Source organism: Artemia sp. Qi Xiang Cuo, chromosome 18 (assembly GCF_049724085.1).
Source record: "Artemia sp. Qi Xiang Cuo chromosome 18, ASM4972408v1, whole genome shotgun sequence".
Taxonomy (NCBI): Eukaryota; Metazoa; Arthropoda; class Branchiopoda; order Anostraca; family Artemiidae; genus Artemia; species Artemia sp. Qi Xiang Cuo.
In genome coordinates, this window is record NC_142811.1 from 43,655,286 (window position 1) to 43,682,066 (window position 26,781).

At 34.6% G+C, this 26,781-nt stretch overlaps 1 protein-coding gene across 2 annotated transcripts in view; it reads left to right on the top strand.

Annotated features, from left to right (window-relative positions):
* Positions 1–26,781, top strand: part of kto (mediator complex subunit kohtalo) — a 149,920-nt gene that overhangs the window by 69,086 nt on the left and 54,053 nt on the right. For both annotated transcript variants that reach the window (XM_089104671.1, XM_089104672.1), the window contains exons 14-17: positions 955–1,252; positions 9,652–9,890; positions 18,117–18,413; positions 25,639–25,944. In XM_089104671.1, the coding sequence (XP_088960797.1) occupies positions 955–1,252; positions 9,652–9,890; positions 18,117–18,413; positions 25,639–25,944 (1,140 nt within the window). The remainder of the gene's footprint in view (positions 1–954; positions 1,253–9,651; positions 9,891–18,116; positions 18,414–25,638; positions 25,945–26,781) is intronic.

Sequence of the window (26,781 nt, forward strand, 5' to 3'; positions counted from 1 at the left end):
TGCCTCTCTCAGTGCCTGCAACTTTAGTACCTAATGAGAGTGCAATTAGTACTGCTGGGTACCTTACGTGAAAGTAGTGCTCACGATTGACTGCAAAGTCACTTGAAGTTCGAATATTTTGAATGATATGTTCTAATTTATGTAATCTTTTTAAATATTTCACTTTGAGTAAATGTTCACTTTACTCTCATAATCCTGAAAAAAACTGAAAAAAATATCTACTAGGAAAGCCGCGTTTTAATTAAAAACAGGTAGTTTTTGTTTTCGGTAAAAATAAAACGGAAAAATAGAAATGGATTTTTTTTACACATAACTTTTTCTGTTCTGTTTTTTAATTGCGATTTTTTGCCGTTTTGTTTTGGCCAAAAACACAAATGATGTCAATTTCTACTGCGAATTAAGTTCAAAACGAGCAGTTTAGGTTTATGTCAAATTCAAAATAAAATGCTATTTAATCCTGAAAGTTTTTATGGGTCCGTGGCAGCGGCAAAATCAAATGAGACTGCCACTTACTCGTGAAAATGTTTCATCACTTAACCATGGCACTTCATTATAAAATTAGCACAAGTGTTCACCAATACGTGAATTTACTCATTCCTTCTCACCAAAAGGTTAGTGCCAAAATCAAAATGAAAGGTCATTAGTCGTAAAATACTTTTCCTCCCGCTTACTTGTGGCCCATACTCAAAATTATTAGAGGTAACGACCAACATGTTGGAACCCAAATGAAAGTGGAATACTACTGTCTCATCAAATTGTTCACCATTAGCTTTATTTCCAATTCAAACTTCAAGGGTATTTACCCCTGAAAGAGTTTACGTGTGATCGGCAGTGCCAAAATCAAATTGAATGGTCGCTCAGTCGTAAAATCGTTTTCTTGCCGGTCACTTGTGTTGCATATTTATAAAAATAGTTAAAGGTGTTGATCAACATGCTGATTTTTTTCCCTTTCAGGATGACACGAGTAATCATGATTCTAATCAACGCCATGTTCTTCTCTACGGCGTTGGGAAGGCCCGTGACGAAGCTCGTCATCAAGTAAAGAAGGTGACAAAAGATGTCGCCAAATTATTCCATAAGAAATTTTGTGTCGACGTTACGGAAGGAGGAAAGCCAAAAAAACATTCAAGAAGTGAATTTAATTTTGAGCTGGTTGTTCAGAAGTTCCAGCTCCTGTCTTACTTTGACAGACATGTGGTAACTGGACAAGTCTCCGCTTCTGTTCTAGAAATGCTGAGCTCTTTTGCTGCTGGTAAGCCCCAACTTGTTCTACCCGAGAAAGAGTTAAAAAATATATTAAAAAGAGAAAAAAACAACTTTTTAGCTTTAGAGTAAACTCATGTGTCATAGAACGTTGAAATAAATATTATAAAACAGGATAATAAAACCTACTCTATGTTCTTGACTTTGAATTGGTTTAAAATTGCAGTGGTTGTCTTAGTTTGATCAAAATTCGGTAACATGCCTGCGGTACTGTTTTATAAATTCTGAGTTTCTTTGCCGCTGGTAAGTTCTTATTCCTTCAAGAGCTTACCAACGGATTTTAAAATGTATTTTTAGAGGGAAAGGGCTAAGGTCAAATTGTGACTTGTGTGTTTACCAACACAAGATTTTGACCTGAGTCTACTTACCAATACAAAAAGTAAAAAAAAAAAAAAGTCAGAAAAGTAAGAAAAAGTCAGGAATCTCTTTTTGGGAAGCACACTACTTCGATTAGCACAAAAAACTGTTTTTTTGGTTTCAAAAGACAAGGGAAATTCTTTTCTATCTTTGTTCTTACTGCTTATTACCAGGAACGGTTATCTTTTTTATTCTTTTTTATTTCTTTTTGTCACCTGTGACCATTGCCGTTTTTTCAATGATCTTTCGAAGTGTTTTTGAAGTAGGCGAGAGCACTAATGGAAAACGAAGCTTCTGTGAGATCTAAGATCTTCAACGCCAGTATGATTGTGTTTGATGGGATGAGGAGGTTGTAAAACCGATAGGAACCTTGATGAGAAAAGGTCCTAATTAAGCATGGGCACTGTTCTGTTTTTCTGAAGAAACAGAAAAAAAATAAACGGGACTTGAATAAAACAGAACAGAAACAGAACAGGTCAACAAAAATCAGAATACCTGTTTGTGTTTCTGATCTGTTTTTGGTAAAAACAGAAAACAGATGTTTTTGATCAAAAACTACACTTGCCATGGGTAGTGCTTTTCTGTGGCGGTAACACTTTTGAGAAAACCTAGTACTCTTGGAGCATTTTTTCCACAAAAAAGAGCAGTTTTTCTAATATAGGGGCGAAAAATTGTCTGCGCACATAAATATCGCTATCATTTTTTTCTTTATGGTTATTTTTCTTCCATTTTCCGATTACAAAAATAGACTTTTATGTTTATAATACATACTAGTTATTCGAGACATTTGGAAAAAAAAAATTTTTCAGCATGAAATTACGCAGTCAGCTCAAAGTCATTAGTATTTAAGCAGAGCATATAGTTGATTTGGGAGGGGAAAATCTTCCCCTCCAGACCATGCTCCCTCCCCCCCACTCTATCCTGATGTGTGGAAGTCATCTTAAACAAAAGTAATAAAGAAGAAAAATGCACGGGAAAATGACACTTCTTACTGTCATTTAAAAAATTGTTTGTTACCTTGCAGCTTAAAGTAGCCTTTTAAGATTAATTATTTCTAAGCCAATTTGTGTGAAAATTTTTCAAATAATACCCCTCAAATAAACCCCTATGCCTTCCCAAGGCCTGAACAAAATTTGGACTTTACTGAAAAATATAAATGTTTCTACTTTAATAACTTTCATAAATTAAATAGTATTAACATTTTAATTACTAAATATAAGCATATGCATATTAAATTGACAATGCAAATTCATTTGTATTTTTTCAGTAAAATTTTGTTCTGGCCTTGGGCAGGCATAGGGGTTTTGCGCCCAACTTATGTTAATTTCTGCTCGTTTTGTGTTTGGCTCAGTTATTTTATTATTATTTCTGCTCGGTTTGGGCTTCATTTATCTATTGGCGCTGAATTGCAGAACTTTCACTCTTATTAGATTGTTTGGTTTGATTTTCGCTCATATTTTGTTTAATGAACCTCTTTACTTTCCTTTGAAAAAATAGTTATGTGGAAAATGTCTTTTAATTAATTTCTGTTCGTTTTATATTGACAGTCTTTTCAGGGAAAAAGAAAATAATAGTTTAAATCTTTTCGTTTTTTAAGACTTTATAGTTTGGCCTGCTATTTGTATGCTGGAGAATTTTTTTTTGCAATTTTTAACAGCCTACACCCTTTTAAAAATCTGGACACAAATAGTACTATTTGATTTAGTTTCATACCTCCTCTAGTTGACCTGAAATGGCAAACTTGATACCATTCGCAAACAAACCTGTTTACTTCCTTTGATAGCTTGGATACACTTCCGCTATTTTGATTTGGTTAAATTTTAAGCGCAGAAGTAGCCCCGAAAGTTTGAACATAATACCTTCAGTAGTTCTTGGGATACTTCTGAGATGCCTAATTGGGAATTGGCATTATCACAGTGCATTTTGATTTAATCTTAAGACAAAATTTAGTTTTTAAACATAATAGGCAAATGGGAGGGTGGGAGTGGAAGGGGGATTAGTTGCCCTCCAATCACTTTCGACTATTAAAAAGGGCATCAACCCTTTCTATTTTCAATCGAATGAGCGCTTTTCGAAGTTCCCACGACAACTCCTTCGATACGAAGTGCCCTGGTGTAAACAACAACAACAACAAAAAATAATACATTAGACCCACATCGATCTTTACTATAAAAATGTCAAGCCTTCTAATCACTTTCAACAATTAAAAAGGACACTAGGCCTTTCGATTTCCAATCGAATGAGCCCTTTTGGAAACGACAAAGCTTACTATAAACACCTTATATTCCCCCAGGGCATAAATCACAACCCTTACCCTAAGGTCTGTTAGGGTGGTTGTCACCCTCTAACACCGAATTTTCAGAACTTTCAACTACGTTAAGCAAAATGGCTATCTCAAATTTTGATTGTATGTGTTTGGGAAATGTTGGGCGAGAGATAGGCGGTATTCGCTCTCCAATCACTTTCAATTATTGAAAATGGCACTAGACCTTTCAATTTCCAATCAAATGAGCCCTGTTGAAGTTTCTACGACAACGCTTTCAATAAAAACCTTATATGCCCCCAGGGAATAACATACAATCCTTGCCCTGAGTGCCTGGGGTGGGGGGGGGTGGGTGTCATACTCAAAGACCTAATTTCCAGAACTTTCTACTACGTTGAACAAAATGGCTATCTGAAAATGTCGATTGGATGTGTTTGGAGGAATGGTGGCCGTGAGAGGGGGGTTAGTTACCCTCCAATCACTTTCGACTATTACAAAGGGCACTAGCCCTCTCAATTTCCAATTTAATGAGCCCTATTTGAAGTTTTACGACAAATCAATCTATAAAAACCTTATATGCCCTCAGGGCAGAACTTACAACCTTTGCCCTTGGGGCTCTGGGGGGTTTGTCATCCTTAAATACATAATTTTGAGAACTTTCAACTATGTTGAACAAAAAGGCTATCTCTAAACTTTGATTGAATGTCTTTGGGAAAGTGGTGTGCGTAAGAGGGGGGTTAATTACTCCCCACTCATTTTCGACTATTAAAAAGGGCAATCTTAATTTTCAATCAAATGAGCCCTTTTTAAAATTTCTATAACAACTTTATATATAAACTTTATATGCCCCCAGGGCATAACTTACAACCCTTCCACTGAGGGCTCTGAGTGGGTTATCATCCTAAAAGACCTAATTTCAAGAACTTTCAACTACGTTGAACAAAATGAATATCTCAAAATTTTGATTAGATGTGTTTGGGAAAATGGTGGGCGTGAGAGGGGCATTAGTCACTCTCCAATCACTTTCAACTATTAAAAAAGGCACTAGCCCTTTGAATTTCCAATCGAATGAGCCTTTTTTAGTTTCTACGACAACGCCTTCTATAAAAACCTTATATGCCCCCAGGGCATAACTTAAAACCCTTGCCCTGAGGGTTATGAGAGAGTGTCCTCCAAAAACATATTTTCTATCTAGAAATCAACTACGCTGAACAAAATGGCTATCTAACAATTTTTATTGGTTGTGTTTGGAGGAATGATGGGCGGGGGGGAGAGGGGGGCGAGTTGCCCCCCAATAAATATCGACAATTAAAAACGGCGCAAGCCCTTTTAAATTCCAAACGAATGAGCCTTTTTTGAAGTTTCTACGGGAACGCCTTCTATAAAAAAACCTTATATGCACCCAGGGCATAACTTAAAACCCTTGCCCTGAGGGTAGTGGGGGAGTGTCCTCCTCAAAAACATATTTTCTATCTGGATATCAACTACGCTGAACAAAATGGCTATCTCAAAATTTTGATTGGAAGTCCGAGGGAATGATGGGCGTGGGAAGGGGCTAATTGCACCTGATACTTTCTGTGATTCCTTTTTTCAAATGGGATACCCAGAGAGATAGCCTAGAAGTTTTAGTTGGAACATCCAAGTCGTCACCAGAAGATGACATCATGCTTTTCTTAGCACAAAGGTTGATTTTACGATTTTTTACAAAATTAGAAGCACCTTCCAGTAGCCTACTATTTTAAAAATTGCACCTCCACCCAAATATCTGACCTCTTTCACCTCACTGGTATAACTAGGGGGAAAGGGACCAATTGCCTCCTGAGCTGTTTTGTTGGCACAATAAGCCAAAGAATCTGTCTGCTTATAAAAGCAAAATGACATATCCCAACTACGGTTTCATACCAACTTAGAAAATTTGAAGCACAATATTAATTTTTACGGGGAATTAACTTGTCTATAATTGGTATTTATGAGACAGATACATGAAATAATTCACCGCTTAGTGTTAATTTTTTGAATTTCTTTTGCTGTATGGTAAAAAATACTGTGTTCACCGGAAGATTGGCATCCTACTGAAAGTATATTTGGCTATCTTGTTATGTTGATGCAATAAAGATTTGCTAGCAAAAACTTATATTTCTACTGGACAAGACTTCAATACAATTACATTGCTCTCTGACTAAGCATTGAAGAGAATTTTACAAATTAATAATCAGTATTTACCATGTATAGGTCAGCACGGTAATCGTAGCAAGTCAATGTTATTTAGCAGCATAAATTCCATAAAAACAGTTAGATTAAAGTTCTCGCGGCTAAAGGTGCAAATTATTTCCCATGTAATGTAGGAGACAGAGGCCCTACCACTAGAACCAGGATACACAGTAATTTGTATCCTGCTTCTCCTGGACAGTAACTGTGCAACTTTCCTGCTCAATTGATGGAATAATATACTGTAAGGAATACGTCGTTTTAGTGGAATTAAACTGCACCTTTACCGTCTTAACATTCAGGGGCGAATCTAATTTAAAATCTCTGGCGAGGCCTAATGTGACAAAGCCACCAATGAGCAAAATCTTGGGGGGACCCAATGTGACAAAGGTACCAATAATTGACGAAATTGACAAAGTTATTCTAAACAAAGGAGTGAAAAAAAAAGAAAAAAAAGTAAGGAATGAGGGTGCAGGAAAAAATCTTGGAGGGGGGAGCTGGGTCCTCCATGGATTCACCACTGCTAACACTTACGCAAATACCTACTATTATCTGACTCCTAGTCCCTAATTCTGCCTAGCTGAAACAATCAAGCAGCACTATTTGATACGCTGGACAGATTGAGTTCCATCAATTTACTTACGTTCCAATTATAGAAATCACATGAGGCGTAACCACGCTTCTACACAATTTTCAAATTATGTTTTAAAAATCATTTTGTAAGTTCAAAATCCTCAAATATTTCATTCTCGTATCACTTAAATAAAATCAGAAACACAAGAAAAATGGGTAGGAAAAAAACAGAAACAGGACGACATAGCTGTTATAAAAACAGAAACATAACAGAACAGGTAAATAAAAAACAGGTAATCTATTTCTGTTCTGTTTCTGTTTTTTTGCATAAACAGAACAGAAACAGGTACTTTAAAAACAGAACAGAAACAGAAAACGGAAACAGTGCCCATGCTTAGTCCTAACTCATCTCGAAGGAACCAAAGAACGAGTAGAGACTTTCACAACCTTACTAACTATTATTTTTAGCAATATTACTTGAAGTTAGTATTTTTGGGCGTTTTTTTTTAAGTAAATGAAGAAAAAAGTAACAACAAAAATATGAATCAGATGATTAAAGTGGATGAAGAAAGTAGAGTTTCTGAGAGCTTTGGCTGAATATCTCTCTCCAGCTAATGTAAAGGCAGTTTGTCCATGTTTTCTGGCGTATTGAACTTATGTTATAAACAGACTCACTAAACTGAGTCAAATTGAAGTCATTTGGTCACTGAGGCCTGTTGAGCTCCAGCTTGGTATTTACTGACGTTTTATATGCTGAGATTTTTGGTTGCTGATTATGTTTGAAATAATTTGCGTTATGGTAACATTTAGAAATAATGAATTTCTAGAAAATCGATAGAGTGAAAAAAAGAAATAATTAACTTTTAGCTTAGCATCATAGTTAAACTTAAGATTATTACAATATTGGAATCTACAGTAATGAAAGTAGTCAACTATGGTTCTGTGGCATGGGTGCTCTGAGAAACGGAGGAAGTTTTGCTAGATGTTTTCCAGAGAAGTTGCCTAGGGATTGTTTTAGGTACCCGACTGATTGACCATATTCCAAACAGTAGGCTGTACGAAAAGTGTGGTTCAATCCTGCTTTCTAGGCCTATAATGAGAGAAATGTTGAGATGGCTAGGGCATGTTCTGCGAATGAAGGGTGACAGATTGCCAAAGATTGTCCTTTTTGGCCAACCGTCTAGGGCCAAACGGAAAGCAGGTCGTCTGAGGTTGGGATGGGAGGATATAGTAAAGACAGATTTAAAGAAAATGAGAACTTTCTGGGAGGGTATAAAGAAGGAGGCGTTGAATAGATAGGGATGGAGGAGAAGTGTGCGTAGCTGTGTTGATCTCAGGCGGCTAGGTGCTGCGTTGAGTTGTTAGTAGTAGTAGTAGTATATAAATATATTGTTAATGCATGTTAGGTATTATTGACAATGACTTAGTTTAAAAAAAAGAAACTGTCGAATGATTTAACTCTTTAGTTGTTGAAGATGAGGTAAGAAATTTCCATTTACTGAAGTTTTATTGCTTTTTTTTATCGAATTAACAAGTATTTTTCTTTTTTTTTAATGTCTGTTTTTAAAAGTTGCCGCAGGTCTCTGTTAAAGTTTTTAAAGTAGGAGCTCATTTGCTGCTGCTTTTGCTGTTTTTAAATAGCTTTTAAATGTTTTAAAAGAGCAGAATTGAGTTTCAACGAGGTTGCTTAAGTTTGTTAAATTTAAATTTAAATAAGCTTCCAATAAATCAATCGTCATTCCTAGCCCACATATTTTCCGCTCTTACCCAAACCTCATCTTATTGGAGGTCCTCTATCTGATGGGAGGCCTGTAATTTATAGATGCTCTTTTCTAAAAGTCCTTATATTAGAGGAAATAAGGTTAAAATACATCTTCAACAGAAAAAGGTAATAAAAAGTTAATGCTTCGTTTTTCTACTCAATATCTAAACCATTTAGATCTGCTAAATTTTTTTCTACAAAAATGCGCTATAAAGTGAAATGAACTGTTATTAGAGTCTTGTTATTTAGACGAAATCTACATAACAACACATCCCTGCGCAACTCCGTTGAAGACCAACATAGCGCATGTATATCAGCAACACTTGTCTGAGCTATCCTTAAAAGTGATAATTTTGTCTTTTCTATTACTTTAGACCATAGATTAGCTTGTGCCCGTAGAGGCACCCAGGGCGTCATTAATGAGCTGACGATCTTCCCGCTGGTTTGCTGCTTTCAGCGTGTTTTCCCACAGAGTTTAGATTGACATACGCAGATAACATATATGGGCCTGGTATGTTCGTCACAGGGTGTTAATTAATCTAGTATTTTAAATTTAATTATTCTAATAAATTAACTGTAATAACTATATTTAATACTTTTTTATTCAGGCAATTCTAAATAATTTTCTTAAAGCTGATTAAAAAGATAAGTTTTTGTCCTTCTTGTAAATTTTGAATTTTCTGTAATGAAGATAAGTTCTCTTCTAATTTCTTGTTTTAAAACTTCAGAATTTGATTCTAAATATTTTATTAATGATCGTGATAAAGGGAGAGACTAATCCGAAACTTTGATTCTAAATATTTAGCAGTGGTTGATGCTGATGATGAAAGGGAGGATAAAAACAAGGATCCCCCAGAGCTATTTCTGGCGCATAGGGCGTCAGATCGACGTTTCAGTTGCTAGGTCTTTTTACAGGGACAAGTAGCAAGCTTGTCGCCCAACCTTGCTGCGGCGGAGATCGGACCCTGGGTCGAAAGGGATGACCCACTCCAAAATGATTTACTTTTGGTTGCTTATAGCACTTGTCTGAGCCATGCTGAAGAATGCAATGTTGTCTCTTCTGTTAGAATATTAAATTGTTAAATTAATTTATTAATTATTATTGGTTGTTTTAACTAATTAATTATTTATTAACAACAACATATTATTAATTATTGATTTAATTAAATTATCAAGTTAATTTATTGAATTAACTGTAATAATCACATTTAATCCTTTGTTTTAGGTAATTCTAATTATTTGCCAGTTCCTGAGAATGTATCATTTTTGTTCGACCTAATGGAGCTTGGTTTAAACATCTACGGACTTCTTGATTTTGGCGTCTCAATTTTGAAAGAACTTCCTGATGTTGATCAACTGCTGAGCATGAGAAACTCACCGCTAACAAGGACCTTTATCTGTCACTTAACTCTTTATATAATTGGCGTATTGAGGCGTTTCCACAGCTGTCTCTTATTATTCCAGGTATAATGAAGTTTCGTATTTGGGCAATTGGGAGTTAAAGGCTCACTAAATGTATCTTGGATCTCATCACCAGCGTTGCCGACGCTTTGAAATAAATTGTACCAGTTTTCTGGCCAAAATCGTACTGCAAAAGATTCTTTATGATACAATTATAATATCTTACGCCAATTTCCAATTCATAAACAAAATAGAATAAACTGAAAAATAAGTAGCTTTCCCCCCTCCTCCTCATTTTCATCCTCAGTCAGGAATTATGAATAATGTTTTCTTGTGCGACATTCGGTTTGAAATTAGCGGAGATTTCTGTTGATGTTGCGTTTATGTTCGAGTAAAATATTTTTTCTTTTTCTTATATTCCTAAGAGGTAACTGTAGGATTTTAAAAATTTCGAAAAAGTATAACCAGGTGACTACAACAAAACTGTACCGAATTTTCAACATACGTTTGAATTGTTCTAAATTGAACCAAAAACGTTAGAAACGTACCCGTTCGTAACGATGCTCATTGCCACAAGATGTTAATTGACGCCGCATTTATGCATGTACAACTTTGTCTATTATATATATTAGTCATGTAAATTGATCATAAATGGGGATTATGTAAATTTCATCGTATATAGTTGAAACCTAGTAAAGAACAAACTACGGCACATAGTAACTGAAAGTTAAGATAATAAAAGTGTATTTTAAAAATTATATAAAGGATCTATATAGTAAAGATCTATATAATAAAGACCTAGTTATATAATAAAGAAATTTATATAATAATACCTAGTTTATAATAAAGAACAAACTCTAGCCTATACTAACTGGCAGGGGCGTCCCGAGGCTCATTTTATTGAGGGGGGGGGACGATCTTCGTAAATTTTACCGAATCGCTACCTTATTTATACCGAATTTTCTACAGAAATCAAGAATTTTACTAAATTTCTGCTGATTTTGCAAAATTTCTGCCGAAATTTTCGCCTTCTACGAAAATTTTACCGAATGCCAAAATATTTCCGGGGGTGGTGACCCACTCCCCCCCCCCCACTCCCCCCTTCAGGACGCCCCTGCTAACTGGATTACATAAAGGATCTATATAGTTCATTATAAATGGGGACTATGTAACTTTCATCGGATAGCTGTAGCCTATAAATTTTTTTTCCACAAAAGTTCTTCAAAAAAAAGTAAAGAACTATTAAATCAAACATGAACAGAAATAGAATCAATTAATCTACCAAGCGTAAAACTACCCCAAATCAGCATTCATAAATAAATGAAACCCGAAATGAACAGGAGTTACAATAATAACCGAGTCAAACTCAAAACGAGCAGAAATTAAAATGAGTAAGGCTTAAAACCCCTATGCCTTCCCAAGGCCAGAACATAATTTGCACTTTACTGAAATAAAATAAATTTTAAGTGTTTTCACTTTTATAACTTTAATAAATCAAATATTATTAACATTTTAAAGAAAAAATATCAGTAAATGTATATTAAACTGACAATGCACATTCATTTGTATTTTTTCAGTAAAGTGCAAATTATGTTCTGGCCTTGGGAAGGCATAGGAGTTTTGAGCCCTACTCATATTAATTTCTCCTCGTTTTGAGTTTGACTCGGTTATCAGAGGCAACGCTAAAGCGTTGCCTATAGTAAAGGCCATACGGCTCCAATGTCTTATTATTTATTATTTTTTTCCCAGAGGCACTTCGTCTGGAAGAGGTCCTCGTAAATAGTTTAAAGGGGTCTTATCTGATTGGAACTCGAGAGTTCTAGCGCCCTTTTTAATTGTCAGAAGTGATTGGAGGGCAACTAGTCTCCCCCCCCCCTACACCCTTCATTCCCCAATACACATCCAATCAAAATTTTGAGATAGCCATTTTGTTCAGCGTAGTTGATTTCCAGATAGAAAACAAGTTTTTGAGGAGGACACTCCACCACAACCCTCGGGGCAAGGGTTTTAAGTTATGCCCTGGGGGCATATAAGGTTTTTATAAAAGGCTCTGTGTAGAAACTTCAAAACAGGCTCATTCGATTGGAAATTCAAAGGGCTAGTGCCCTTTTTAATAGTTGAAAGTGACTGGAGGGCAACTAGTGCCCCCCTCCCCGTATGCCCATCATTCCCACAAACACACCCAATACAAATTTTGAGATAATCATTTTTTTCAGTATGTTTGATTTCCAGATAGAAAATATGTTTTTGAGGAGGACACTTCCCCACAACCCTCAGGGCAAGGGTTTTAAGTTATGCCCTGGGGGCGCATAAGGTTTTTATAGAAGGCGTTCTCGTAGAAACTTCAAGAAATGCTCATTCGATTGGAAGTTCAAAGGGCTAGTGCCCTTTTTAATAGTCGAAAGTGATTTTAGGGCAACTACCGCCCCTCTCACGCCCACCTTTTCCCCAAACACATCCAATCAAAATTTTGAGACAGTCATTTTATTAAACGTAATTTTAAGTTCTGGAAATTAGGTCTTTGAGGATGACAACTCCCCCACAGCCCTCAGGGTAAGGGTTTTAATTTATGCCCTGGGGCATATAAGGTTTATATAGAAAGCGTTGTCATAGAAACTTCAAAAAAGGCTCATTCGATTGGAAATTGAAAGGGCTAGTGCTTTTATTAATAGTCGAAAGTGATTAGAGGGCAACTACCCCCCCTCCGACGCCCAACTTTTCCCCAAGCAAATCAAATCAAAATTTTGAGACAGTCATTTTATTAAACGTAATTTTAAGTTCTGGAAATTAGGTTTTTGAGGATGACAACTCCTCCACAGCCCTCAAGTTAAGGGTTGTATTTTATGCCCTGGGAGCATATAAGGTTTTGTATAGACAACTTTGTCGTAGAAACTTCAGAAAGGGCTCATTCGATTGGAAATTTAATGGCTAGTTCCCTTTTTAATAGTCGAAAGTGATTCTAAGGCAACTGACATCCCTTCCACGCCCACCATCCCCCAAACACATCCAATCAAAATTTTGATATAGCCATTTTGTTCAACGTAGTTGAAATTTCTGGAAATGATATGTTTGAGCAGGACATTCCCCCCACAGTCTTCAGGGGCAGAGGATCTGAGCTGTGCCCTGGGGTATATATGGTTTTTATGGAAGGAATTCACGTATAAACTTCAGAGTGGACTCATTTGATTGGAAATTGAAAGTTCTAGTTCACTTTTTAAGCGTCAAAAGCTATTGGTGGGTAACCAGCTCCCTTTTTACGACAAAAATTTTCTTTTGTACTTAATATTGAAAATAAATATTAAGATTATAGTAACATTTTGAACTGATTAGCTTTCAGTAACTAATATCATTATTTTATCATTATTTTATTATTTTAGATGGATTAGGATTATCATATATTTGGAATGAGGGGCTAGGACCCGCAGATCAGGGTGAGCCGGTTTTGGCTATGATTATAGAATGAATAAAAGACCAGGAAGTCCAAATGTGGACCCAGGCAGTTAAAACATCTGAAACATTGAAGTTTTATTCCCATGTAAAAGAGATATTTGCATTTGAATAATATTTAAAACTAGCATTACGGGGGGACACTTTCAGAGCGTAGTTTCGAATCCAAATGAATTGCCTGCCACTAAAAAATAGACAAAGAGTATCTGAAAGAAAAAGGGTGGCCCCAGATGCAGTTGCGATTCCTCTTTCCCCAGATATAACCTAGGTCTTGAGGATGTGGCCCATATTCTCACCGAGTTCCGGCAACTTTATCTATTGAGGGAAAAGTATTTTGAGGGTGGTAACTTGGAGTTCCCGGGGATCCTGAAAACGACTGTAAAAAGGACAATCAGGCAGTTATGTGAATATGTAAATGAAGCGTTGACATCAATGAGTGAAACTTGATATTTATGTAATTTTTATTGTGGAGTGTAATTAAGAATACTGTTCTGTATGGCCTGTTTTTTGGCTTATAATAAATTATTATTATTATTATTATACTAATATCATTATACATCAAATATTCAGTTTAATTTATTAGCTCTTTTTAAAGTTGTTAAAGACGAATATAGTTTCCCTACAAACAAGTGTTCAAATACTGCCTCCTTTCCTAACTGTAAATAAAAACCAAAAGCCTTCTGCGTCATTGGCGCTTAAGTGAAAACGGATTATATTACAAATATTTTCTTTTCCAGTTCTTACAGCATTGAAAATAAAAATACAATTACAGTGAAACAAATTCTTGAACTGATAGATCTTTCAATAATTAATATCACTATACATCAAATATTCAATGTGATGTTGTTTATACTTTCCAAGACGGTTCAAGACGCATATATAGTTTTCAGTAAAGCGCCAAACACGCAGTAGGTTTTAGACTTTTACAGTGAGAGAAGGAGGTCATACCCGAACTCTTGTTTGTGGTGGTTTTTGTTCGTTTCAAGCTTGATTTGCATATTCAATTTAAGTTTCACTCGTTTTAAGATTTATTTATTAATTTACATTAATATCTATTGTATATCTGTTTGCATTGATTGTTTATTTAATTTCTCTTCGTTATAAGTTTCAGTTATACTTCAATAGCAAAATATTTTTTTTCGTTTTAAGCTTGATATTCATATTCAATCTAAGCATTACTCGCTTTAAGATCTATTTATTCATTTATATTATTACTTGTTGTATGCTTTTGCTATGATTGTTTATTTAATTTCTGTTCGTTTTGGGTTTCATTTATTCTTTAATAGTTATTTCTGGTCGTTTTGAGTTTGAATTTTAAAAGGTATTTGTGTCTGCTGAGCTTAAGTTTAAAATGTTCTTTACTTTTCTTTGAAAAACTTATTTTTCGGAAAGTTTTTTTCAATTAATTTATTGTAAAGGACTCCCTAGACGGTCAATTATTTTGATCAAAAGCTTCCTTCAATCGATTGATTCAAGCATGATTGACCGTCTAGGAATCTGTTTGACGCTTGAGTCAAGCGTTGATGGTGACTGATACCGTTGATTGACCTAGACGGTCAATTATTTTGATCAAAAGCTTCCTTCAATCGATTGATTAAAGCATGATCGACCGTCTATGAACCTGTTTGACGCTTGAGTCAAGCGTTGACGTTGATTGATAGAAAGTTCGAATGACTCAATCGGTTGAAGAAGGTGATTGACCGTCTAGACTAGTTTTGTTCAAATATTGCATCAGTTACGCGCTAACAAAAATGGAAGATATACCGAAAGAAAGCAAAAATGTGGTGCGCGAGTTTATTTGTTTATTAATAGAGTTATACGGGGATCACCGATCACCCTATGTTATGGATAATTAAAAATAAAGACTATTTTAACCGAAATAAGAAAAGTGCAGCATTTGGCAGGATATTGCAGGTGGTAAAGATTATACAGTTCCCAAACTAAAAAAGAAAATTGATATTCTAAGAACAAATTTCAATCGTTAATACAAGGCGATTTAGCAAAAAAGAAGTCTGGAGCGCCAGCAGATGACATCCCACAACCTTCCCTGTGGTACTACAATGACCTTGCATTCAGTAGGGATCAGATTGAAATTGCTGAAACTGAAACAACAGAGGAAAGAATGTCACTCGGTACCACCCCTCGGTAAAATACCCCCCCCCCCCCTACGGAAAACCTCCCCTTGGAAAATAACACTCCCATGCAACTGGTTGGTCTTTAATCCCTTTGCACTTTAAAAAAAGGACTAGAACTCTCAATTTCTGATCTAATGAGCACCATTCGAAGTTTCTACGATCATGAGGAATGTATGTATGGAGGATGGGATGAGGAAGGGGTAGTCCCCCTGTGATACAGAATATATTTTGCTTATTTTGGGGTTTAATGTTTCTCTTTACTTTCATAATAACAACACAGAACAGAATTATTCCCAGATCTCATAAGGGAGTAGATATCGATTTACAGTTTTGATGCGTTTTTTAAAGTTTCTGTTGTACACCCCCACCTCCCCAAAAAATTTGCTGGAAAACAACCTTTTGCTGGGTTTTTGATGGAAAAATTTTCCACGGAGGAGGGGATTACCGGTATGATTTTAAAAACCATCACAAATTAATTTTTTCTTACAAATTAAAGTGTGCTAAGAAAAAATTTTCACCGGAGTTCATCCGCAAGACATTTTTTCGGTGGAATTTTCAGCTAGAATGAAATTGTCTGGGGGAAATTTCCCCGGTGAGGGAGGGGGAGGACATTTTACGTGAAAAGAACTTTCCATGGAGGAATTTTCCGTAGGAGAAAGGAATTTTTCTTGGAGGGCGAGCCGGATTTCCCGGTATTATTTAATAACGATCAGAAATTAAATGAAAAAAACTTTTTTTTAACTGAAATAAGGAGCAACATCAACACTTAGAACGAGCAAAAAATATTAAGTATATAAAAAGGGATGACTCCTCCTCAAGACCTTTCCCTGTACTTTTAAAGTTTTGACTTTTTGTCCCAATTCTTTAAGAACGATTCCTGGAACATAATGACCGAATTCGAAGGATAAGCTTTTTTTTTAATTCTATACAAAACTTTGCCACCGCCCGTAATAAACTCGTTGAATTTGACAACGCTTTCGTCTGTAAAAACTTGAACAATAGGAACTTGTTGGTTCCCGAAGCCGACTATCGTTTCAAAGGACAGATAAACCTTCTTAAACTTTTTCGTACCATGTGTTTTAGCTTAATTTTGAGGATTTTGAGATGTTTTTCTCTTCATTTTTTATTAATTTGGCGCCCGCTACTGCCAAAAATTGAGAAGTTCACATGGAAGTCATTTCAACAAAAATGGATTTGTAGTTTAAAGTTTTAAGATATTCATGGTGTGTAAATTTCTCGTTTTCCCTTTCTTATCACTTCTCAACGAAACTAAAAAAAAAATCAAGTAAAATCCTCAAATTTCGAACCCTTATTTTCTAGGGGGGGGGGGGAGGGGTTAAACGCCTAGAACTGATTATTCAGTCCATTTGGAAATAAGGATGGCCGGGCAAGCAAGAACTGATGGCTTTGGGCAAGTGCGTGACACAGCGAGGATGTGCGGGTTAAGTTGGGTGTTTTCTTTCTCCCCTTAATTGGCACATTTTCAAGATGGTCTCCTCAACCACAACACGTTGTTTTTTCTATGCTACGGGTAAACCTCTTCGTTGCCTGTTGTTTAACTCGATTTCCTTTTTCCATGACACACAGGAAATAACTGTGAAAGATGGTAGAGTAATCGAGTTACTATTGCATTCATGTATGGAGGGGCATAAAATAAGATCAAATAACATATTTCACACACGGTAGATACTTCAATACCCGACTCTGAACTGAAACTAAAAATCTGGCCGTGAGTTAGGATTAAACTTCAAATTAGCTTTGGTCATGATTGAAGAGTCGATTGAAGGTTGATTGAAGCACACGTCAATCGATTGACGGAAGCTTTTGATCAAAATGATTGACCGTCTATCGTGTCCTTAATTTATGTTCCTTTTGGGTTTCGTTTATTTATCGATGCTGATTTGCGGTACTTTTACACTTGGTAGATTATTTGATTGTATTTTTGGTATTTTTGGTTTAATGGAGTTCTTTACTTTTCTTTGAATAACTTATTTTGTGGAAGAAGTTTTTCTTTTAAAATTAATTCTAGAAAAAAAGGTATAGAATTTGAACCAACGAGTCTTCTGTAACTAGCTGAAACCTTTACCCATAGTTAGCCCGGTACACTGGGTCATTTTTTTCTTAGTATTTTAGTATAAGATTTAACGTTCTAGACAACCTGAAAAATAAACTAAAAATAAAAATGAATCCCAGGATTTAACGACAAAAATGTGGGAATAGAAACATGCCGAATAGATTCGAATTACGACTGTGAGTAAAAATGTAGTTAAACGTAATGTAATTTTCTTCTTTCCTAATTACTACTATTTTAGCAGTGTAATAATGATAGTGAAAGGCTTTAAAGAGTAGAAAAGAGTAACTCGTGATGACTGTGCTTTTTGGTCGTGGCAATTCAAAAGACGTAAGGTTGTGCTATTTATTTATTTATTATTTTATTCTTTTTAAACTTCCAAGAAATACAGAAAGAGTTTTGACATTAAAGCTATTTATCCTAACTTTTTGCGTGAGCTAGAAAAGAAATAAGGTATTGGAGAAAAACCGAAAGTTTATTAATAAATTGAAAACCACTTAGGAGAGGAGAGAATGAACTGAACCAGACAATAGAAATTGCTTAGTTACAGGGGATGGATTGTAAATCAGTTTTCGAAATGTCGCATAACCATTTTCGAGTTACGGCTACCGATCTGATTTCAGTTTTTAATTTTAGGACCAGACCATACTTGTCTTTGAAATAATTTGTAAGATTGGTAAGCCCATAGTTAATCCAGCGGATTGCACTTCTGCAGAGAGGTGCATTTTAGCGTACCTCTACGATCTATACACCCCATGCAAGTTTTTGATGGCGAAGAAAAATGACCCACGATTTGAACCATTCAACCATGCCTACCCAAAGATAAAACAGACGATCTGTTCGTCCGTTCTGCCTTCTAACGCAGTGTTTACAGTTGAACCAGAATTTATGAGGGAGTATATATTGAACCCAAAGAAGAAAGTTGACTCACAAGTATGCCTTTTTAAATAATTTTATTATACTTTGTCGGCCTATGTAAAAGAAATGATCTGAAATAGTGCCTCTTACAGCCAACATGCCCTCCTTTTCGCTACATTAGTAAATAAGACCTGCTTTAAGGGGGCAGTTGAAAATTGAATATAACATTTGTGAAAGGTAAATAATATTGAATTATTGATGTTTAAGTATATTAAGTGTATAAATAACTTTTATAATGGTTAAGTATGTATGTAGTTTATAAGTATGTATTACTCACAGATCCCAAGATTAAACACAAAATTGATTTTATCATCGTAAAAAAACTCGTTTTGGACGATTAGAGGAGAGAAATGATTGCAAGAATCATCAAAACTGAGAAAAGTGAAATAAAATCTAGAAAGAAATATTTTATTTCCAGATTTACTAAAAACTAGAAAATAAATTCCTTTTTCTCGTTGCCAAAAAATTGCAATTTTTGTTTGGTAGATTCTTGCCGACTAAAAATATTTCAGTAATTTGTAAAAACTAGGAATAAAAGCTTTGACGTTTGGCGTTGACGTTTCATAAAATGATGTCTCATGAAATGACGTTTCGCAACTACACAAAGGTAATTTTTATTTCCTGGCCGCACCATACTTTTATTCCTAGTTGGAACAGACTTCAGTAATTTGTTAAAACTAGGAATAAAAGTGTTGACATTTAACGTTGACGTAACATAAAATGACGTCTCACGAAATGACGTTTCGTAACTACTCAAAGGTAATTTTTATTTCCTGGCCGCAACATGCTTTTATTCCTAGTTTTAACAAACTTTAGTAATTTGTTAAAACTAGGAATAAAAGTGTTGACGTTTAACGTTGACGTTACATAAAATGATGTCTCATGAAATGATGTTTCGTAACTACTCAAAGGAATTTTTTCTGTCCCCGCCGCATGATGTCCTTATTCCTTGTTTTAACAAATTTCAGTAATTTGTGGTAGCAAAAAAAGAAAAATTGTTTTCTGATTTTGTACATTGGGAAATAAAGATTTTTAATATATTTTTTCCTTTCTTCTTTCTTTTTCAATTTCGGAGAAACTTAATGTGTTTGTATTCCTTGATAATAGGGCTCTATTACTTAATAATGTGTAAATAATATACGATATTATGGAGAGAATTCCAAATTAGTGAGAGTTTCATGATTTTGTTGATAGCTCTAGATGTGAAAAAGGTTGGAACCTCTGCAATAGGTGGGTGACGTATAATTACCAAAACCAGCAGGTCTACACAGAGTGCTGTCTTATAGAGTAAATAATCGTATTTTAGACAAGAGTGCAATACAGGAACGTATGCTGCCCATTTTTCGGAAATCCTAAATATTCCCAAATTTTGTTGCAGCTCTTAGATAAATTATCAAATAAAATTCATATTTTTTATTATTGCCCCCGCTCCCTGAAAAAATTTTTACGCACGTGCCCGGGGCAAACCCTTTGGATGGGGGCTAAAATTGATTTACGGCTGCATAGGTCAAAATAGCGCAACATCCTTTCAGTCAGTGACGGAATCTACGACGTTTTACGCCGAAGTGGACCCTAAATCATGTGTCAAGCATGTTAAATTAAAAGTTGGTTAATTTGTTAAAATAGATTTGTATAATAATATATATTTGTTTAAACTTAAGATTTCAATTTAATTCCAGATTGAAATTCCAAGTTATTAAAATAAAAGTGCCTGAAGCGAGAATTAAGTCATTTTAGTGGATATTGAAGGCTACAACACTGAAAGTTATTCAAATTTGCCCCCCTCCCATTCCTTTCTTTACCTTGGTACAAAAGTTTTATTAGGCATTAAAAAGGTATTGTCCGAGAATTGAATATTTACCTTAGAATATGAAAGATCTACACAAAGTATTGCATCATATCTATACACATGTGCGGATTGTGCGTTCTTTTTGTGCAAATTGTGAACCTAAAACTTTTTTATTCGTTTCTGATGTGATTTCTGTACAAATTATAAAATGTGTCGCAACTCTGTTACTCTAATCAAAGTTCTTGTATCGATTATTTATTCTTTAAGCAATACCTAATTTGGCCGAGTTCAGATAAGAAAAGTCAATACACTATTGTTTAGGTAAAAGTATAATCATACTAAGTAATTGTTTAATTAAAGTTTCTTTAATGGTTTAATTAAAGTTCTCCTAAAATTGCTGTGTGCTTCTTCTTTTTCAAAAAGAAAATACAACCTGAAGAGGCTGCATTATCTTCACAACCACCATATTAAAAAAAAATCGTTTACCACACTATCAGCACCTGGGGCCTTATTAATTTTTAGTCTTTTTAGTACAGTCTCTAATGCATCCTCGCAAAATAAATACTTCAATGCTTTTCCTCAAACTATCATGTTGTAACCAAGTCGCAGCAAGGGCGGATCCAGGATTTTTTTTCGGGGGGGGGGGGGGGGGTTACTAATTTTTGACTCAGTTTTCGACTAATTTTACTGATTTTTACCTAGGTTTTACTAATTTTCGACTTGGTCAAAAATTTCGAAGGGGGGGTGTTCAAACTGGGTAACCCTTCCCCCCCCTGGATACGACCTTGAGTCGCAGCATGCACAGGCCAAACTATTCGCGCAATAAACATAACAGCGATTAACTTTTTAGTAACTTCTCTCTGAAAAAGGACAAACTATATGATTCTCGCTTAGAAGTCACTATCTATGGTAGAGGGGAAGCCCTCAGACAATGAAACTTCCCCATTTTCAAAAATTATATTCATAATCTTTGGTAATTTATCTTTAAATTCCTAACCACTATATTCAAAAACTCATTTACCTCATAATAAGGCCCCTGGGACCTTATTATTTTTAATTATTTTAGTCCCTCTTTGGGTTCAACGGGGTGTCAGGAGCCCATCGGATCCCTGCAACTATCGGACACTTTATTTTATGGACAATACGGAAGGAGCTGCGTAGAGCAGGGTTAAAGTTTGTTTACAGAGAACAATTTGAGAATAATGGTAGTGATGAAGTTTCGAATATCCATGATTGGAGAGGGATACAACACTTTTATGTATCGGAAGATAGGACAGAGTGAAGCTATTATATCGGTTATTTTTGTGTTTAAATTTCTCCGCCATATCCTCAAACATTCTTTGCATGGACATGTGACTTTCAAGATAAACTTCTTGGATATTTTACACAACTACGGATACTTTACTTTGCGGATACTACGCGAGGAACTGCACAGAACATTGTAATGCTCTAGCTATATATCCTGGAATGATCGTGATTGGGAAACCTGTTTGAATATACAAACCGGGTCCAAAGGAATTCAAATGTTTTGCCAACGATTTTTTTTCGTGTTTAAATATCTTGGCAAAATGCTTGTACATTCTTTTGTTGGAAACATACTTGTTGGCTCTTCTGTCTTCTGAAAAAGGAAAGATTTGTTTTTTTTATTATAAAAAATGTTCTATGGGTTTAATTCAAACCATGATTTAAATATCTTCTTCGAAAGGTTCAGAGGAATTAAAAAGAGTTTTCAAAAGTAATTTTGATGCTTTAAGGTCCATAACGCTCAGGGATGTAAGTAGTCGGCCTCGTCATAAAAGAAAAGATATATAAGAAAAGAATAGCCTAAAAAAAACATATAAAGAAAAGTAACTAACGTTATGCAAAAAAAGAAGAAGGAAAGACGAAAGAAAACTCACATTTAAACAAAATGTCCATTGTTTTTTTTCCATTGGATTTTCTTTAAATGGGTTTTCTTTTGTTTTTTGTTTTTCTCTTTTTTTGTATTACGTTTGTTGTTTTCTTTATATGTTTTATTTAGGCTAATTTTTGTGTGTTTTTTTCGCCAATAATTGCTTCTGGATGTGAAGCCGAAATATTCTAACATTTTTATTCTTATCTTTCTACTAAAAAGTTTGTTTTTTCATTATTCACTGTCTTAACCGATTTTACTCTTTATTAACATATTTTTGTTTCAATTGTAAATGGGAAGGCATTGTGGTCTAAAGAATAAAAGTTCAGATACACTAACCGTATGGGTACGTATTTCTCACCCACATTCCTCAATAGACCACGATCTAGTAGCGTCTAGAGTTAACCTAAAGCTGAAATTAAGGAAGATAACTACGTTCTGGGAAGCTGTGACACTGTTAGAATTTAGGATTTGAATATTTAAGAGGAACTTTCTAGGAGCAGTTGTATATGGAATGGGGAGTTTAAAATTTGACAATACAGAAGATGGATTGAATAATTGTTGGGAAATAATTTGTGAATTTAGGTCCGCTTTTATTCTTGGTTTATATTAATGACTTACGATTTTCTGTTTTGGATTTGTTAGATAGAGCACATTCTAATTGTAGGGTGATTATTCCTAGTTTTGCAGATGATACACATTTTACTGCCACAGCAAATACTGAATCTGATTTAATAGAGATAATGAGAAGAGGTATGTCAGGTATAGATAAGTGGATGAGAGTGAATAAGCTTTTGTTAAACCATAGTAAATCAGGTTTTATTATATATGGTAGATCACCAAATTTTTACCCTTGGGTTCTGGATTTACAAATGGAGAATTATGTAATTAAGCGTACAAATACTATACGATACCTTGGTGTTATTGTGGATGAATGCCTTAGTTTTAAAAGTCATGTTTCTTTTATTAGTAGTAAGATTGCAAGAAATGTTGGAATGATGAGAAAGTTAAAAAATATTTTCCATGATTCTATTTTGAGATTGATTTATTTTTTGTTAGTTCACCCGTATTTAATATATTGCGTGAGTATATGGTCTAGCACATTTTCAGTGCATTTGCAGCAGTTACGTGTGATACAAAATATGGCAATGCGAGTGTTGTCCGGAGATAATCGGAGAACGTCGGTGAGATCCCAATATGTACAGTTAAATATTATCCCTGTGTCAGGTCTTGGGAAATTTTACCATGGGTTATTTATGTTTAAGTATTTTTCTAATTTGGTTCCCAAGTGTTTTTTAAATTTATTTATTTCTGGTGATGATATACACAATTATCCTACTCGTCATGCTAGAGATATACGGACACCTCAAGTTACTAGTACTAGATCGCTATTTTCAATACGTCATGTGGGGCCAGTTGTCTGGAATAATTTGCCTGTTTCTTTAAAAAGTTCAGTGAATCTATGTGATTTCCGTCGGGACCTTAAAACCCTTTGTCTCCATAGGTATGAATTTGTATGAATTTGTTTAAAGGGTGGTATAGTTGAGTCACTCTCAGGTTTGCCCGGAACCCGTTTTTCCCGTTTTTCCTATATATTTTTATTTTTTTTTATTTTGTTTATTTATTATTTATGGGATGGCGGCGGGAAGTTTTGGAGTTTGTGAAGTATTGATTTTTGGTTATTGCGACCAGGAGCCGAGTGAGTGTAGGATTTTCATTTTTCTTTTTTTTTTTCTTTCTTTCCTCTTTTTCTCGTTTTTTCTCTTCTTTCTCTTTATTATGTTATTATAAGTGTTAATTTTAAGAGGGTAAATACTTCCGAACAAGCGTTAGCTTATGGAAGGTCATTTGTTTTTTGCGTTGTGTTGTTTTTGGAATAAACCCTTATCTTATCTTATCTTAATTAGCAGGTGCCCTAGGGAGCAAAGTTAGAAATACAAAGTTGGGAACACTGGCGAAAACACTTTCAGCTTGGTATAATTGAATATCGATTTGTAAACGAGGTTTTTCAGATCATATTCAAACAAAGGATAGTAAAGGATGTGGAATATATTCAAGTATGAATGATGGTATGAAATGAAGGCCATGAATAGAATGCCGAGGATCTGGAAGGTCCAGTCAGACGTAATAATAGAAAAATGTTACATTGGCAAGTTAGATATTGAGAGAAAGTAGGCAGCCTGGGCCTGTCTTTAGTTAAAAATATGAACATGGCTTCTATTATTGATAAGGAAACTGGTAAAGAGAGATCGGCAAAATATTTCGAGAACTGTCATTAAGTAACAGAGTTTTTTTTTTACTATTTGGAAGCGAAAGAAGATGTGGTTGTGACGTAAATTACAGAAGATTATAAATATGATTATTAATAAGGATTAAAACGAAAAATGATTTAAAACCCTTTTAAAAGAAAGGTGATAAGATTGAACTAGTCTTCAAGATGTTTATATCTTAAAGATGAACCGCAGAGGGACGTACATGTTTTGTTTTTAGTTTGGTTTAAAAATACTATTACTTATTATATAATTTTTTATACTATTACTTATTATATATTTTTTTATACTATTACTTATTATATAATTTTTTATACTATTACTTATTATATAATTTTTTATACTATTACTTATTATATAATTTTTCGCCTTCTAGTGTTTTAATGAATCAAAGGTTTTTAATGTCATTGGCTTTCTTACCTATTGCATTTTTTGTTCACATGAGCTATGTGTTCCTATCCCGTACAAAGTTTTTGCAACATTCTAAATGAACAAAATTCTTTTTCCAAACAAAAATATCTATTTATGGATTGAATATCAATTTTTAATTTTTTGCTTTTGGTGGACGGCTCTCAGACATCCTGTGAATGATTTTTCAGGATTGTTTCATTGTTTTTTATTTATTATTTGTATGTAGGTAACGACTGATGTATAAGTGTGACCAAATTTTTGTTTCTCACTATACTTTTGTTTCTTTTCTTGTGGTTTCGTTATTTTTTTTTTATGAGAATGTTTTTCAGCTATTTGTAAGTTTGTTTTTCAGTACATGCGCTGTTTTTCTTGACTATCTACGTGGCATTTTTCTATCGATATGCAGTCTGGTATATATTTAAAAAATGTCCTAAATAAATGTAATTCAGTTTCATGCATTCGTAAATGTTCTGGCCGCTGAATCTTTGCCGCTGAAGGACAAGAGATCTAATTTAACAAAGGATGTTTGACGAAATTTGACGAATCTAAGGAATTTTAGTTTAACGATGGATTTATTTCCTGCCTAAAAACACGGAAATACAATTAAGGGTTAAATTTCTTTAAGAGTTAAATTAACTATTTAAAGATAAAGCTGAATTATATCCTAAATTAAAAAAGTGCTTTTTTAAACCAGTGAAAAATGAACTCTAGTTCGAACCCTTTAACTATACTTTTTTGGAAATAAAGTAAGGATTTGTCTGACAAAGTTAAACGAATCTAACGAATTGCAGTTTAACGAAGGATGTGGCACCTGCCTTAAATTAACAAAATTATGGAAATAAAATTAGGGGTTTGAAATATTTCTTATTCTTATTACAGGTGACTAAACAGCTGAATGATAGTCATCAACTGCGTTACAGTTTCGTATCCTCCGTGGTTTTGGCTGTCTGTCAGACAAGTGATTCCGATCGAATTAATGATCTTGCCCATCTTAGTGCAGAATTAACTGCATGCTGTAATTCTCTTGTCCCTGATTGGCTAACAGTGTTGGAGGCATTGTGTAATGTCCAACCTGCCTGTTATGTGGAAATCATGCAGAACATGGATATAAATGATTTGACTATTCATATGAATTTGGGGATATTTTTTGCCATCCTTGTGGCTAGACACTGTTTTGGATTGCAGGTATGTGAACTCAAGTACAAGGTTGTCAATATACACCTTTTACAGCGATGTATTTCAAATAGGGCTAAAAACGTAAAAATGTTCGGCTTTTTGTCATGACTATCAATTTATTTTTCAGCATTACTCTCTGTTTTTATGAGAGATGAAATGTTTTGTTTTCGGTGTGTTTCAGATGCAATTTCTTTTCTAACCTAAAAAGTCAATTTTGCTTTTATGAAAAATATAAATTTTTCAAAATTTCCGTAAGGTTTCTCACGGGAGTCAAGTTTTGTTTTTGAATGGATTACAAATGTTACTTCTTTGGGTTTTTGACAAATTCACTCATACAAGCTAATGAATTAAACACGTTTTGGTTCTATACGATATCTTTTTCCTTTTAATACTGAACGCTCTAAAACCAGACTCATTGAGCTACGTTTTAAGCTAAGCATGGCGATTTCGAATAATCACATATTCCCATCTACTCTTATATTCTCTATATCCTCCATAACATCATGGATCCCCCTGTGACTTGGTAACTTACTTAGGTTAAAGGTTTCAAATCTTACTGTGTTTTTCCTTCATAAACCATAATGTATATTAATCATCTCTTGAGTATTACTGAAGAAGATCAAGTCCCGACTTTGCAATTTTTAAGTACCAGAACCCAATATAGCTGAGACCCAACACTTTTTTTTTTTATAGACTAACATAATTCATGCGTTAGCCTACATATTTTGGCAGGTACCGTAGTGCTGTAAAATACATGGTTTCCTTTCTTAGCAACAGGGAAACCAGCCCGTTTGGGCTTCCTTTGTTTTATTTTGCTCAACTTTTATTAGAACATATAACTTGGTT